The 12,980-nt window shown below is 63.0% G+C and overlaps 3 protein-coding genes across 4 annotated transcripts in view; all 3 read left to right on the plus strand.

Moving 5' to 3' along the window:
* GPR152 (G protein-coupled receptor 152) overlaps positions 1-1,612 on the plus strand; it is a 4,447-nt gene extending 2,835 nt beyond the window's left edge. Inside the window, exon 3 of one of the 2 annotated variants that reach the window (XM_046644172.1) lies at positions 24-1,612. In XM_046644172.1, the coding sequence (XP_046500128.1) occupies positions 24-335 (312 nt within the window). In that variant the 3' untranslated portion in view covers positions 336-1,612. The remainder of the gene's footprint in view (positions 1-23) is intronic. The other variant, XM_046644171.1, reaches the window with a different exon arrangement.
* A 3,284-nt stretch (positions 1,613-4,896) lies between these two features.
* On the plus strand, positions 4,897-10,288 carry CORO1B (coronin 1B). Its single transcript, XM_046644859.1, has 11 exons — positions 4,897-4,997; positions 5,792-5,994; positions 6,380-6,502; positions 6,608-6,737; positions 6,904-7,085; positions 7,175-7,294; positions 7,959-8,063; positions 8,139-8,284; positions 8,546-8,603; positions 9,408-9,686; positions 9,845-10,288. Exons 2-11 carry the CDS (start codon positions 5,794-5,796, stop codon positions 9,968-9,970), a joined length of 1,470 nt encoding a protein of 489 aa, XP_046500815.1. The 5' UTR covers positions 4,897-4,997; positions 5,792-5,793; the 3' UTR covers positions 9,971-10,288.
* A 347-nt stretch (positions 10,289-10,635) lies between these two features.
* PTPRCAP (protein tyrosine phosphatase receptor type C associated protein) lies at positions 10,636-12,907 on the plus strand. Its single transcript, XM_046644860.1, has 2 exons — positions 10,636-10,772; positions 12,043-12,907. Exons 1-2 carry the CDS (start codon positions 10,770-10,772, stop codon positions 12,682-12,684), a joined length of 645 nt encoding a protein of 214 aa, XP_046500816.1. The 5' UTR covers positions 10,636-10,769; the 3' UTR covers positions 12,685-12,907.
* The last annotated feature ends 73 nt before the right edge of the window (positions 12,908-12,980 follow it).

A 12,980-nucleotide genomic window follows, 5' to 3' on the forward strand; every position in this document is an offset into this window, starting at 1 on the left:
AGAATCCCACAGCCCAGCCACAGGTGAACCCTATGGCCCAGCCACAGTTGGATTCTGTGGTCCAGCCACAGGCAGATCCCACAGCCCAACCGCAGTCAGAGTCTGTGGTCCAGTCTCAGCTGGACTCCATGGCTCAGCCACAGGCAAGCCCTGAGGCCCGGACCCCCGGAACTGCTGCCAGCTCAGTTTCCAGCCCCTGTGATGAAGCCTCCTCTGTCCCATCCACAGATGCCCCACCAGAGGCCCCTGAGGACCTGACCACGCCCGCTGCCTCCACAGGAGAAAGTCCTGGTAGTGACCCCCGAGAGGATGACCCCAGTGCAGGCCCCACGTGAGCGTCTAGGAGAGCCCGGGCCCACCAGGGCAGAGGAAGAGCCAGAGGGAGACGGAGGAAGCAGCAGTCAGGGAGGAGGGGGGCCGTGGAGGAAATCGCTGTGGAAAACCCCACCAAGGCCCCGAGGCCTGGCAGGAGGACTCAGGGGAAGTGAAAATGAAGCGGCCAAAAGTCCCAGATGGTTTGTTGTGAGCGTCGCGTCCCTGCCCAGGTCCGACCAAGCTCTTCCATGCTTGCCCCCACCACAGTGGCTCAACAGCCCCCTGAGTTGTCACAGCTGATGGTGTCCTGCTGGGCCCTGCCCCCAACACCCCCAGACCCCACCAACGATTTCCTCCTTTGCCTCCATCCTGCAGGAGAAGACGGCAGGGGGGATGTCTCCAGGCTTGATCTGATCTCCCTTTGATCCTTCCCTCTCTCCCCTCCCCCGCCCCATCCTCTAACCTGGGCACGAGGAGGAGGACAAAGGAGGAAGACCCGGCAGAGAAGGGAGGCATTCAGGAGCCGGCAGGATCCGGCAGGAGCCCCGGGGCCCTAGGAGCCCACAAGCTGGCCAGGCATGGCCAAGTCCTCTCCACCAGCTGCCCGCCTCCAGCAGGCTGCGAGGCCAGGCAGGACTTCTCCCAGCAAGCTGTGGGAGCACAGGCGAGAGCTACGAAGCCTGGATTCAAACCCGGCTCCAGGGGACTCTGGACAAGCGGCTTCACCCTCTGAGCTCCTGTTCCATCTGCCATCGTGAGGATTCAAGGAGAAAGTGTGTGAGGTGCCCAGCAAGAGCCTGGCACACAGTCGGGGCTCAGGGAACAGATGCTCTTCCCTCACTGGCACCCAGGGATGCCCCTCGAGGGGCTGGGGATGGATAGGAGGAGGCACCTATCGCAGCATCTGGGAGCCTGTGAGCTTCGGGGCAGATCAGAGGTGCCCATGACCAGTTCCGGCCTGTAGACATCCAGGTGGCCCAAGATCATGGGGCCACCTCTGTGCCTTGGGCAGCTTCAGGGGACTCTAGGTTCTGCTCCATTTAAGGGTTCAACTAGTGTTCACCTGCCCCCCACTGCCCACCATGTTGGGGCCCAGATAGAGTGTCCTGGTCCGGCCTCCGTCTGAGCTCCTTCTATGCACTCAGCCCAGGGGCAGGGATGGGAATGTGTCCAAGCAGAGAGCTCTGGAGACCAGTGGCACCAGAAAAGGCACAGGCCCCCCGGAGGTCACCCAGCGTCTCTTCCCTCTCAAGCTGCAGACGCTGCAAGAAATACTAGGAAGTGCTGAAAGTCTATTTTCCAATCCCCACCCCACTTCCCTTTTATACCCATCACTCTCTTGGGACACCCATCCCACCCAGCTTTCTCTCAGCCCCCAGCGTTCCCAAATCATGAAGCTTTTCCCCTCGTCACCCCCTCCCCCATCCTTTCCCATTAGCTCAGCCTATGACCTTTAGCAGCTGAGAGACGCCCTTACCAGGAGGTGTAAATGGCAATGACATTTTCTGCGTCAGCCTTCCCTGGAGTGCTTGCATTTTAAAAGGGCAGCAGGCTGTGCAGGCAGATCTGGGTTCTGGTTTCTCACTCTCTCTTCACCTCGGTTTTCTCCTCTGTAAAATGGGGTGATAACATCCCCCTGCAAGGTTGGCTGCTGTTCTCGTTAACTGAGCCCGGGGACGGAGCCCTGCTGGGGGAGGGTGGTGAGACCAGCATGTCCGGGTGATGGAATTGTGGGCACTGAGGCCAGTTGGAGAGAGAAATCTGGAGAGGCACAAATTTGTTGAGTTCATTCATTCAGCAAATATTTATCGAGCACGTGCTGGCACCTTTCCAGCCAGCCTTCCATTTTGGAGACACACGGGTGGGGTTAAGGGCATGGCCTCCGGTGCCCCTAAGGGTTCCTCTGAATCCTGGCTCCACCCCTCACCAGCTGTGTGACCCTCAACAAGGCTCTTGGCCTCTTTGGGCCTCAGTTTCCTCATCTGTAAAATGGGAATCATAAAATGGCTCCCATTTCCTAGGAGCGTTAATCCCTGTGAAGTGCTTCTATCCTTGCCTGGCACAGAGCAAGTGCTTAATAATTGATAGCCATTAGTTTGATTATACCAGTGGGCACCCAGGCCTCAGGCAGGCCTGGGACCAGCACTGACCCACGGGCCACAGCCCCCCGTGACAGCATCCTGTCCACCAGGCATTCTTCCCTCCGCCACACTGCCTCCTGCTCCACAGAAACGCTTTCACACTCCCTGTTGGAGAGCACATTCCCTGAGGGCAGGGTCTGGACTGATGCCCCCTTGGGGCGCTCAGGACTGTCCCTCTCCCTTCTCCCAGGTAGGGGTCCCAAAGCTTCGTCCACAGGGCAAGCAGATCCTGGACTGAGACCTGAGTGCCAGGCACTCGCCTTCAACTCTGGTCTACACTCCCAACCCCGTCTCTTGGAAAATGGGCCAGCCCCACCTCCAAGGTGCCTGAGGGGAGTCCCACCCATATTAGGTAATCTCTATCCAGGAGAAAGAGCGGCACCAGGAAGGGTTTTTGTGGGATCAGGAGGAGTCCTCCTGGTGGTCCGCAGAGGAGGGTTTCCTGTTGGAGGAAACATGCACACCCAAGGCCAGAGGGGATGAGGGAAGGGCTCATCCCCGCACTCCACAGCCCCTCCACCGCACCCCCGAACCCCCCCCCCCCCCCCCCCCCCGCCCCCCCCCCCCCCCCCCAAACCCCCCCCCCCCCATGAGGCTGGGCTCCTGTTGCCCTCTGGGGGACCGACCCTTCTCCAGGTGAGAGACACCCCCCCCTCTCCCTCGCAGGGACCAGCCGTGGATTCTGAGAGTTGTGAATATGAACATTTTTCAAGTCTCCATTCAGGGCTGCTGTTCGTTCATTCATGCATCCAATATCCATGAGCTGAACACACGCCGTGTGCGAGGTCTCCTTCCAGGTGCCATGGACACAGCGTGAACGAGAGCAAGTGCTGCCCTCAACTTGCTGACAGCCTAGTGGGCCAGGCCAACCAGGAGCAAATAACTATATCACATAACATCAGGTCGTGACTAAGAACCGTACAGAGGGACCAGGGAAGGCCAGAGAGTGACGGGCGACTGGGGTTGCCAGGGAAGGCCCTCGGAGGAGGTGACATCTGAGCAGAGACCTGGGGGGAGTGGGGGAATGGAGCCTTTTCAAGACCTGGGGGAAGAGTTTCCAGATGGAGGGAACAGGATGTGCCAAGGCCCTGGGGTGGGAAGGAAGGCGGTGGTATGTTTCAGTGACAGGAGGGTCAGTGTCATTGGGCCACACGCAGGGAGAGGACGGTGGTAGTTCACGAGGGGTGGGGGGTGCACAGTGACTGTGGACATTATTTCAGATGTTGAGAGGAGGAGCAAGGGGACGGCTTAGGGTAGGGGATCTGGTTTGAGCTCCGGACAGATCCCCGCTGTTTTCAGGGGACACACGGGAGAGGCAGGCTTCATGGCTGCATTCCCTCTGCCCAGCACCCCCATTCCTGTCCTAGGCTGGAAAGATCAGCCTGCCCCAGGGTTACGGAGCAGTGGGAAAAGCAAGGACTTTGCAGCAAAACAGATGGGGATTGAACCCTTTCGGGGTGACCTGGGGCAGGCACCTCTCCTCTCTGAGCTGTTCCCTCAGCACGGTGTGGCAAGGGGAATGAGACCGCTACAAGCCCCAGCTAATGGGGACACACAGTGGGACCTCGTGCAGTCTGAGACAAGGATCCTTTTGACTTCTGCTTTCCCCCCCTTCCCCCACCACTCCTCTCTTTCTGCCCAAGGGACCCTACCCATCACTCCCAGGTCCCCCAGGGCAGCAGATGCTCAAGAAAGGGATGAGGGAGGTGACCAGTGCCCCAGGAACACCAGCCCCCGGTGGAGGGGACAGATTGTGCCTGTGGGACCTACAGGGACACCGAAGCCTCCAGGGTGGGACAGGGATGGGGCGGATGTGGGGAGGCCAGTCTGGGTTCCTGCCACAGGAGCGGGCTAGAAGGAGGGAGAGGTCTATGGTCCGACCTCCGGGCCTCCGTGGGAGATAGGCGAGAAAAGAAAGGAAGGTGTCAGGGATCTGGGGGGCACGGCCCCATTTCTGTTTCTAATAAGAGCGAGGCCCGGGAGGACCCAGGGGTGTTCGTGGGGAGGAATGGAATGGTTGGGGCTTTCCACCCGCCTCTTAAAACACCCGTTTTATTTACACTGTTAACCCACAGCACGTACTTTTGTAAGTCTAAAAGAGGCACGTGCATATCTCGGCTGTCTGAGTAGATATATTTTGGAGTCAGGAGTGGACTGGGGGATCCTCGAGGTATGCATGGGGCGGGGAAGTGGGGGGGCGGGGCTCCCCCCAATCCCGGGGACTCCTGAGGACGCCTCCTTGAGGGGCAGCATGGGGAAGGGGCCGGGTTTGAGGCCGGGGTGCAGCCCTTGCAGCCCCCTCCCCACCCCGTCCCTGCCCCTTTGCCCTGGAGGCCCCGCGCTCCCGGCCTCCAGGCTCCGCCCGCAGCCTCCCGCCCCTCCCCTCCGCGCGTGACCTCGGCCCCGCCCCCGCGAGCCCCCGCCCCGCCCCCCGCCCCTCGCTCCCGGCTCCTCTGTCACTTCCTGATTCCCGCTTCCTGCTTCCCAGAGGCCGGGATCCGGAGCCGCCCGAGGCCGGTGCCACAGCCCCTGGCGCCCCCGGTGAGCACTGGGGGCCGGGGCTGGGGGCGCGGGCGGCGGGCGGCGGGCGGGGCGGGGCTGCAGGGGCGGAGCCGCGGGGGGCTGTGGTTGGGGGGCCTGGGTCCGAGGAGCCCTTCCCGTCCGCGGCGCCCCACCCTCAGTCCCAGCTCCCCTTGGCCGCCCAGCCTGTCCCCTCCTGGCCCGGGGTCCCTGGAAATCGGGCTCCTAGTTCACCCTGGACTCGGCTCCGAGGATGCTCTGCGTCTGGGAGTGCTGTCCCGACCCCCGCCCCCTCCTGCCAGGCCTCCTGGGCCAGCCTGGGGCTCCCTGCAGCTCCCCGCACATTCCTGCAGGCGCTGCACATTCCCTGGGACTCAGAACTGGGGCCTAGCACGGCCTGCTCCTCTGGCCGTCCTCCCCATCACCCAGCCTCCGAACCCCCGGCAGGAAGGAGCCTGCTCCGCACTGACCGGGACCCCCAGAGGAGCTAAGCTTGCTCCGACATTGGCACCTCCTACCTCCCCCACACACATACCAGAGCCAGGGAGAGGCCTTGGGTAGTGTCCTGCAAAGCCCCTCAGGACTGAGCAGCGTGGGCTGCGGGGTCAGCACGTTGCCCCCCTCAGATCAGCGCACGGGGGGAGGCAGCCAGGGTTTGCATCTCACCCCTTTCTGTAACAGGGGATACTGAGAGCCAGGCGGGCTCTAACGACCAGGCCCGCACTTGCATCCTACCCACCTCCCTTCGTGCAGCCCTGGGAGGGTTGGGGGCTTCCATGATGGGCAGGGCTGACCCAGGCTTCTGCGCCCTGCAGACATGTCCTTCCGCAAAGTGGTTCGCCAGAGCAAATTCCGGCATGTGTTCGGGCAGCCGGTCAAGAATGATCAGTGCTATGAGGACATTCGCGTGTCGCGTGTCACCTGGGACAGCACCTTCTGCGCAGTCAACCCTAAGTTCCTGGCGGTGATTGTGGAGGCCAGCGGTGGGGGCGCCTTCCTGGTGCTCCCCCTAAGCAAGGTGGGCCCCCTCAGGGCTGAGGGAAGGTCTGCAGGCAGCTGGGCCACACCTGCCAGGCGTCTGTGTATTTCACGTCCCATATCTTGCCTGGCCCCACACTGCTGGGCAGGTGTCATAATCCAGATTTACTGCCCGAGAGGCGTGAACACAGACGGGGAAAGTCTTTTATTGCCACAGAGTCAGGGTCAAAGGCAACAGATGTTTCCTGCTCACCTGATGATGCCTGTGAGGAAGAGGTGGGTCAGCAAGAGGCAGTGAGAGTCACATCTGGGCCATCTGTGGGCCAGGCACCCTTTTCCCTGCATGGAGGGGAAGCCTCAAGCTCTGCGAGGGGTGGACCCTCAGGGTCTTGGGTCCCCCTTGACTACTCCTCTCATGCCCCCAGACGGGCCGCATTGACAAGGCCTACCCGACAGTGTGTGGACACACGGGACCTGTCCTTGACATTGATTGGTGTCCCCACAATGATGAAGTCATTGCCAGCGGCTCGGAGGACTGCACGGTCATGGTGAGGCATATGGCTGTGGTTGGGTCTGGGTGGCAGTTGTCACTCGAGGTTGCCTGCAGCAGGGCCAAGCAGGGGCCTCAGCCCGCATCCCTACCCCTTCCGCAGGTGTGGCAGATCCCGGAGAACGGGCTGGCTGCCCCACTGACAGAGCCGGTGGTGGTGCTGGAGGGCCACACCAAGCGAGTGGGCATCATCACCTGGCACCCGACGGCCCGCAACGTGCTACTCAGCGCAGGTCTGCACTGGTCCCTTGCTCCCCACCCCTGGCCATGCACAGCTCTGGAACGTCCCACACCCTCTCCCGCGCCATCTGACAGATGGGAAAGCTGAGGCCCATAGGGTCTGGTCCCAGGAGGGTGGTCAGAGCTGGCCTGGTGGGCTGACGGCCCCCTGCCCGGCAGGCTGCGACAACGTGGTGCTCATCTGGAACGTGGGCACGGCGGAGGAGCTGTACCGCCTGGACAGCCTGCACCCCGACCTCATCTACAACGTCAGCTGGAACCACAATGGCAGCCTCTTCTGCTCCGCCTGCAAGGACAAGAGTGTGCGCATCATCGACCCCCGCCGGGGCACCCTGGTGGCGGTACGTGGCCCTGGAGGGTAAGGATGGCAGTGGACAGGCCGAGGGGCTCTATTGGGTCACTGTACTGACCACTCTGTCCCCTGCCACAGGAGCGGGAGAAGGCTCATGAAGGGGCCCGGCCCATGCGGGCAATCTTCCTGGCAGATGGCAAGGTGTTCACCACAGGCTTCAGCCGCATGAGCGAGCGGCAGCTGGCACTCTGGGACCCGGTGAGTGGCCATGGCCGGCCTGAGGGGACAGGCTTGAGACTTGGGCTCCACCCTGGATGAAGAGGGCAGGAGTCACCCTGGAGAGGCCTGTGGTTCCCAGGCCCCGGAACGCGCCAGCCTCTCCTCTCCCTGCCCCTGCTCTCTGGCCTCCCTCACTGCCTCCAGTTACCTCTGTGTCTGCCATTCTTCTTGCCAACTGAAAGGCCGTTCTCTCCTTTGCTTGCCTGTTTCCACCAGCTGCAGAATCCCCCTCCTCCAGGAAGCCTGCCAGCGCTTCCCCTGGAGTGCTCTGTCGCACAGCCCTATGCTTCTGTATAGTGACCTCCAGGGGCCCCTCTGAGGCAGGCTGGTGCTGCCTGGCACCCGGGTTCCCACATGGTGGGGACTTCCTCAGCACTTGCTCGGTGGCCTGGGAGTTGGCTAAAGACCTGGAGGAGGCTGGGAAAGTGGAGCCCTGGGAGTTAAGGGGAGCCAGGAGGGCCCGGCGGGGCACACTGTGTGGGCAAAGGCTTACAGGTGGGAGGGAGCCCACCTGGCGTGGTCGGGGCAGCAGCGGCTGGCATGTGTGGCTGGTTGGGGCCCAGTGCTGATGGGGGGAGTTGGGACAGTGATGGGAGAGAGGAGGTTCTGGCCTGGCCTGACTGTCCCCAACCCCGTGTGCCAGGAGAACTTCAAGGAGCCCATGGCCTTGCAGGAGCTGGACTCGAGCAACGGAGCCCTGCTGCCCTTCTACGACCCCGACACCAGCGTGGTCTATGTCTGCGGCAAGGTGAGGCTGGGCATGGTGTGGGGGCAGGGAAGAGGGATGCCCGAGTGCTGACCCCTGCCCACTCCTGCCCTGCAGGGCGACTCCAGCATCCGGTACTTTGAGATCACAGACGAGCCTCCCTACATCCACTTCCTGAACACATTCACCAGCAAAGAGCCCCAGAGGGGCATGGGCAGCATGCCCAAGAGGGGCTTGGAGGTCAGCAAGTGTGAGATCGCCCGGTAAGAGGGACCCCCGAGGCAGCCGGCTATAGGGGGATGGGTCAGCCTGGGGGGCGCAGGGGCCAGGCTGTGGGCATCCAGGGTGACATGTCAGATCATAAGAGGCTGCTCAGGAGCAGGAACCAGCCCACAGGGGGCCCAGGGTCAGGGGTCAGTCTGTGGGAGGAGCTGAGGTGAGGCCCGGAAGTGGAGAGTGGAGGGTGACCGGAGAGATGGTGGCAGGAGGTTCCACCCATGGCTCCCTCCCTCTCCTTCTCCCAGGTTCTACAAACTGCATGAACGCAAGTGTGAGCCTATTGTCATGACTGTGCCAAGAAAGGTGAGGCTGGCTGGATCCCCTGCCCACCCACTGCTCCCTTCTTGGGCAGACAGCCCATGCAGGGGGGAACGGGGTGAGACCTGTGAATGGGCCGTAGCCAAATAAGGGTGTGGTCAGTGGGCTGGACAGGTGCCAGCTTGCCCTTGTACCCACACAGGGGTTGGGCTGTGCCAGGCAGGGGACAAGCAGGAATGAGATGCAGTGTGAGCTGCCCTGAACCAGCCATAGGAGACAGACACCGGGCAGCCACGGAGCTCTCCCCATAGGAGGCCGGACCTACAGCATGACTAGGGTGGGGCCCTCCAATGGCAGGTAGAGACCAGGAGAAGGGCGCAGAGGTGGGAATGGAGTCTGGCTGCAGTGGAGGCTCCCATGAGGAGGGATCAGGCCTCAGATGCCCAGCCAAGAGCCTTGGATGCACATTTTTCGCCAGCCAGTACTTACTGAGTGCACATTCAGCGTGTTAGGCACGACCGGGGGAGCAGAGCTGTGAACGAGGCTGACAGGGCCTGCCCCAAGAGCTCACGGTCCATGGGGCACAGATGTAGCTCCCAGAATCCCACGAAGCTATAGGAAGGTTGGGGAAGGCTTCAGACGGAGCTCTTGGCAATATCCAGAAGGGAAGTGAAAGGACAGATTTGAGCTTTCAAAAGGTCACTTGGGGTTAGGCTATTGGAAGACGGGTTGACAGGGTGGAAGCCTGGAGGCCAGCAGAGTGATGAGGAGGTGGCCACCCAGGGTCCAGACGAAAGGACCCTAACAGTGGGTCCCCAGCTGATCCAGACCTCCCCCACCCCTTCCCAGTCGGACCTCTTCCAGGATGACCTGTACCCCGACACAGCCGGGCCCGAGGCGGCCCTGGAGGCGGAGGAGTGGGTGAGCGGGCGGGACGCCGACCCCATCCTCATTTCCCTGCGGGAGGCCTACGTGCCCAGCAAACAGCGGGACCTGAAGGTCAGCCGGCGCAACGTGTTATCCGACAGCCGGCCCGCCGTGGCCCCTGGCTCCGCCCGCCCAGGGGCCTCCACATTTGCTGCCTCTACCACTGCCACCACCCCCAGTGGCAGCCTCACTGGAGCCAGGGTATGTACCCCGCGGTCAGGGGTGGAGTTGGGAAGCGCCAGCTGTTTCCCCGGTCTGCTGTGTGTGCGTAAATCATTCCCTGTCCCTCTCTGGGCCTGGTAGTAGATTTAGGGAGCATTGCAACTCTGTGACCCGTGACCCCTACGATGTCCCTGCAGGAGGCTGGGAAGCTGGAGGAGGTGATGCAGGAGCTGCGGGCCCTGAGAGCACTGGTCAAGGAGCAGGGGGAGCGCATTAGCCGCCTGGAGGAACAGCTGGGGCGCATGGAGAATGGGGATGCGTAGGACCACAGGCCCAGTGGAGGCCGCTGCCCTCACCTCCACCTCCTCTCACTCAGCCTCTGTTGGCAGGTCACACCACAGGCTGGCTGCCCCCTGCCGAGGGCCTCTGGGGCCAGTCCACACCCTGACCCATCCTGTGGGCCCAGGCTGGAGCCACTGCCTGGCTTTTGTCACTGTTACTGTGGAAGATTTTTGTACCATGGCAAGCTTATACTCTGAGGGACCATCTCCCCCACCCCGCCTGGCCCTCACTCCCTCCCTGGAGGAAGCTGGAGGGATGGGCTCTCTATTTTCATTTCAAATAAAATTCTCTTTCTAAAACCGGGTTTGCCCTTTTGCTGCAAGGGTGGGGCTGGGGAAGGAAGTCTGGAAAGCTGGGGAGAGAGGAGGCCCACAGGGATCACAGAAGAAAGGTCTGGGGGCCATGCGTATCCCCCACAGCCATCACTTCCCTGAATTCTGCCAGGTAGAGAAACTGAGGCAGAAGACCTGTGGACACCTCCAGGGTGTGTCCTGCTTTGAGCTGGGTGCCCAGTCCTTCCTCTTGGAGGCCTGGTCAGAGGCCCCACAGCCCCAGCCTCGCCCAGTGAGACCTGTGAGCATCTGGTGTGCATCAGGGTGGGTGTGAGAGGCCCAAGGCCCCCACCAGGGTCCTGTGGCAGAAGGGCTGGGGGGGTGCTGCGGGCAGGAAGCGGAAGCGTCGAGTAACCCCTGGCTGCAGTTGAGAGCGCGAGAGCTCACTTCTCACTCAGCTCAGCCAGAGCTGGAGGTGGGCGCCCAGCTCTGAGAGGCCGGCGGACAAATGGTGAGCACTGTGGCCCACTGGGTCCGTGGGGTCGGGGCAACAGGAGGTCAGGGCCGGAACATCTGGGCCCCGGGAGCTAAGGAAGTATCCCCGGCGGAGGCCCAGCGGCAGAAGCAACCCGTCAGGAGCCAGGGCGAGACCCAGGACGGCCATGGGGCAGAAGCTGGGCCTCTCTCTCACCCCTCCCCAGAGCTGGGCCGCCCTGGGAGTCAGGGTGTGGCCCCCAGGGCCCCACTCCAGGCCCAGCCCCCCTTGCTGACCGGGGATAGACCCTCTCACCGGCTCCTCTGGTGAGCTGCGACTTCGGCACAGCCCCTCCTGCATCCCTGGAGCCTGGGCAGACAGAGCCCTGGGCAGGGGGAGGCTTGCTTGCACCTCGGCACCCCTCCCCCCCCCCCCCCCCCCCCCCCCCCCCCCCCCCCCCCACCTGCCTCGTTCCGACCGCAGGCTTCCTCTGGCAGCTGCACCCGCCTCCCCCAGCCCCCAGCAGGCCCCCAGGGACGGAGAGTTGAACGGAAATGCCGCAGCTGGGGCAGTCCCGAGGCTGGGAAGGCGGAAGAGGGGTCTCTGGGACCCTCATCCTGGGACCTGGCAAAGCAGAGGGTGAAGAGTTGCCTGGGAGCCAGTCCCGCCATCCCGGGCCTCAGGAAGAGCAGCTCCCCCCCTCCCTTCCATCCCACCCCATCCCAGTCCAGGCAGCAGGCTTGACACAGTCAACCAGGATGTGCTGAGCACCTTCTGTGAGCCAGGAAGCTTGAGACGCTAGAGCCCAAAAGATCCCTGTCTTCCTGCGGCTTATTCTGGCGGGGAGCTGAGACAGTAAACCTAATGGGCAAGCAGAGTTGTGGACTGTGCTAGGAGTTGGGGAGGAGAGGAAAGTACAGCAGGTGCGGGGCACGGAGAGGGCTGGGCTGGGCTGCGGGTGTGAATGTCAGGGGAGAAATCCAGGTCAGGTTAGGTGAGCAGGCCAGCCATGTGGCTCTGGGGATGGAGCATCTGGCAGAGGGAGCCACCAGGTCCAGGCCCCTGGCAGGAGAGGCTTACCTGGTGCAGTGGGAGGGAGGGAGGGAGGGAGGCGAGGGGCAGGGAGGTCAGAGCATCGGCGGCCGGGCCTCACAGGGCCAGGGCCTCACTGACCGAGTAAGGACTTGGGCCTTTCTGCTTGACTGTCCCCATGTTGCTCGAGAGGCAACCGAGGACCCAGTCACCCAGTCTGCCCACCACGGCCTGCCCCCAGCCCCGGTGATGAGCCCTGCCTGTCTCCCCACAGGACATGTCCTGTGCCCTAGGGCTCGGGACACTGCTGGCCCTGCCGGGGGTCCTGGGCTCGGGTAACAGTGCCCAGGAGGGCGCTGGCTCCAACTCTGTCACCATCGTCCTACTGCTGCTCCTGCTCCTGCTGCTGGCCACTGGCCTGGCACTGGCCTGGCGCCGCCTCAGCCGCGATTCTGGAGGCTACTACCACCCCGCCCGCCTGGGCGCCGCGCTGTGGGGCCGCACCCGACGCCTGTTCTGGGCCAGCCCACCAGGCCGCTGGCTCCAGGCCCGGATTGAGCTGGGGTCTCCAGATGAGGACCCCGAGCGGCAGGAGGATGAACAGGATGTGGAAGATGACTACTACGACATGGAAGGTGGCCGGGAGGAGGTTGAATCCCGGGAAGAGGGGCAGCCATGTGGAGAGGAGCCCAGCCCACAGCAGGGCCCAGGGCCGGTGGAAGAAGCACACGATGGTGACGCCAGTGATGTTGATGATGCCGAAGGGGCCCTGGCCCTCAGCTGCCAGGGGCCGGCGGGCTCAGGGGGCAGCGCTGAGGCTCTGCTGAGTGACCTGCACGCCTTTGCTGGCAGTGCGGCCTGGGACGACAGCGCCAGGCCAGCGGGGGGCCAGGAGCTGCATGTCACTGCACTGTAGGGGCCAGCCCTGGGGTCGCATCCCTGTCACTGTGCATCTGCTTCCCAAGCTGCCGTGGCTGGACACAGCCTGCCCTGGAGCCCCACATGGAAAGCCTCAGACTGTCACTCCCTCGACTAGTTCAGTCCCCCAGTCTGTGCATCCCCACCCCCTCCAGAAGGCCACCATCCCGTGCCCACCCAGGGCACTGGGCAGCCATCTGAAATAAAACCCCTACAGCCCTGCGGTTCTGTGGTTCTTTAGTGACCCCACCCCATCCCCAAGCAGGGGCTCCTCCTGACACGACCCCACCCACT

This window comes from Equus quagga, chromosome 17 (assembly GCF_021613505.1).
Source record: "Equus quagga isolate Etosha38 chromosome 17, UCLA_HA_Equagga_1.0, whole genome shotgun sequence".
Lineage (NCBI taxonomy): Eukaryota > Metazoa > Chordata > Mammalia > Perissodactyla > Equidae > Equus > Equus quagga.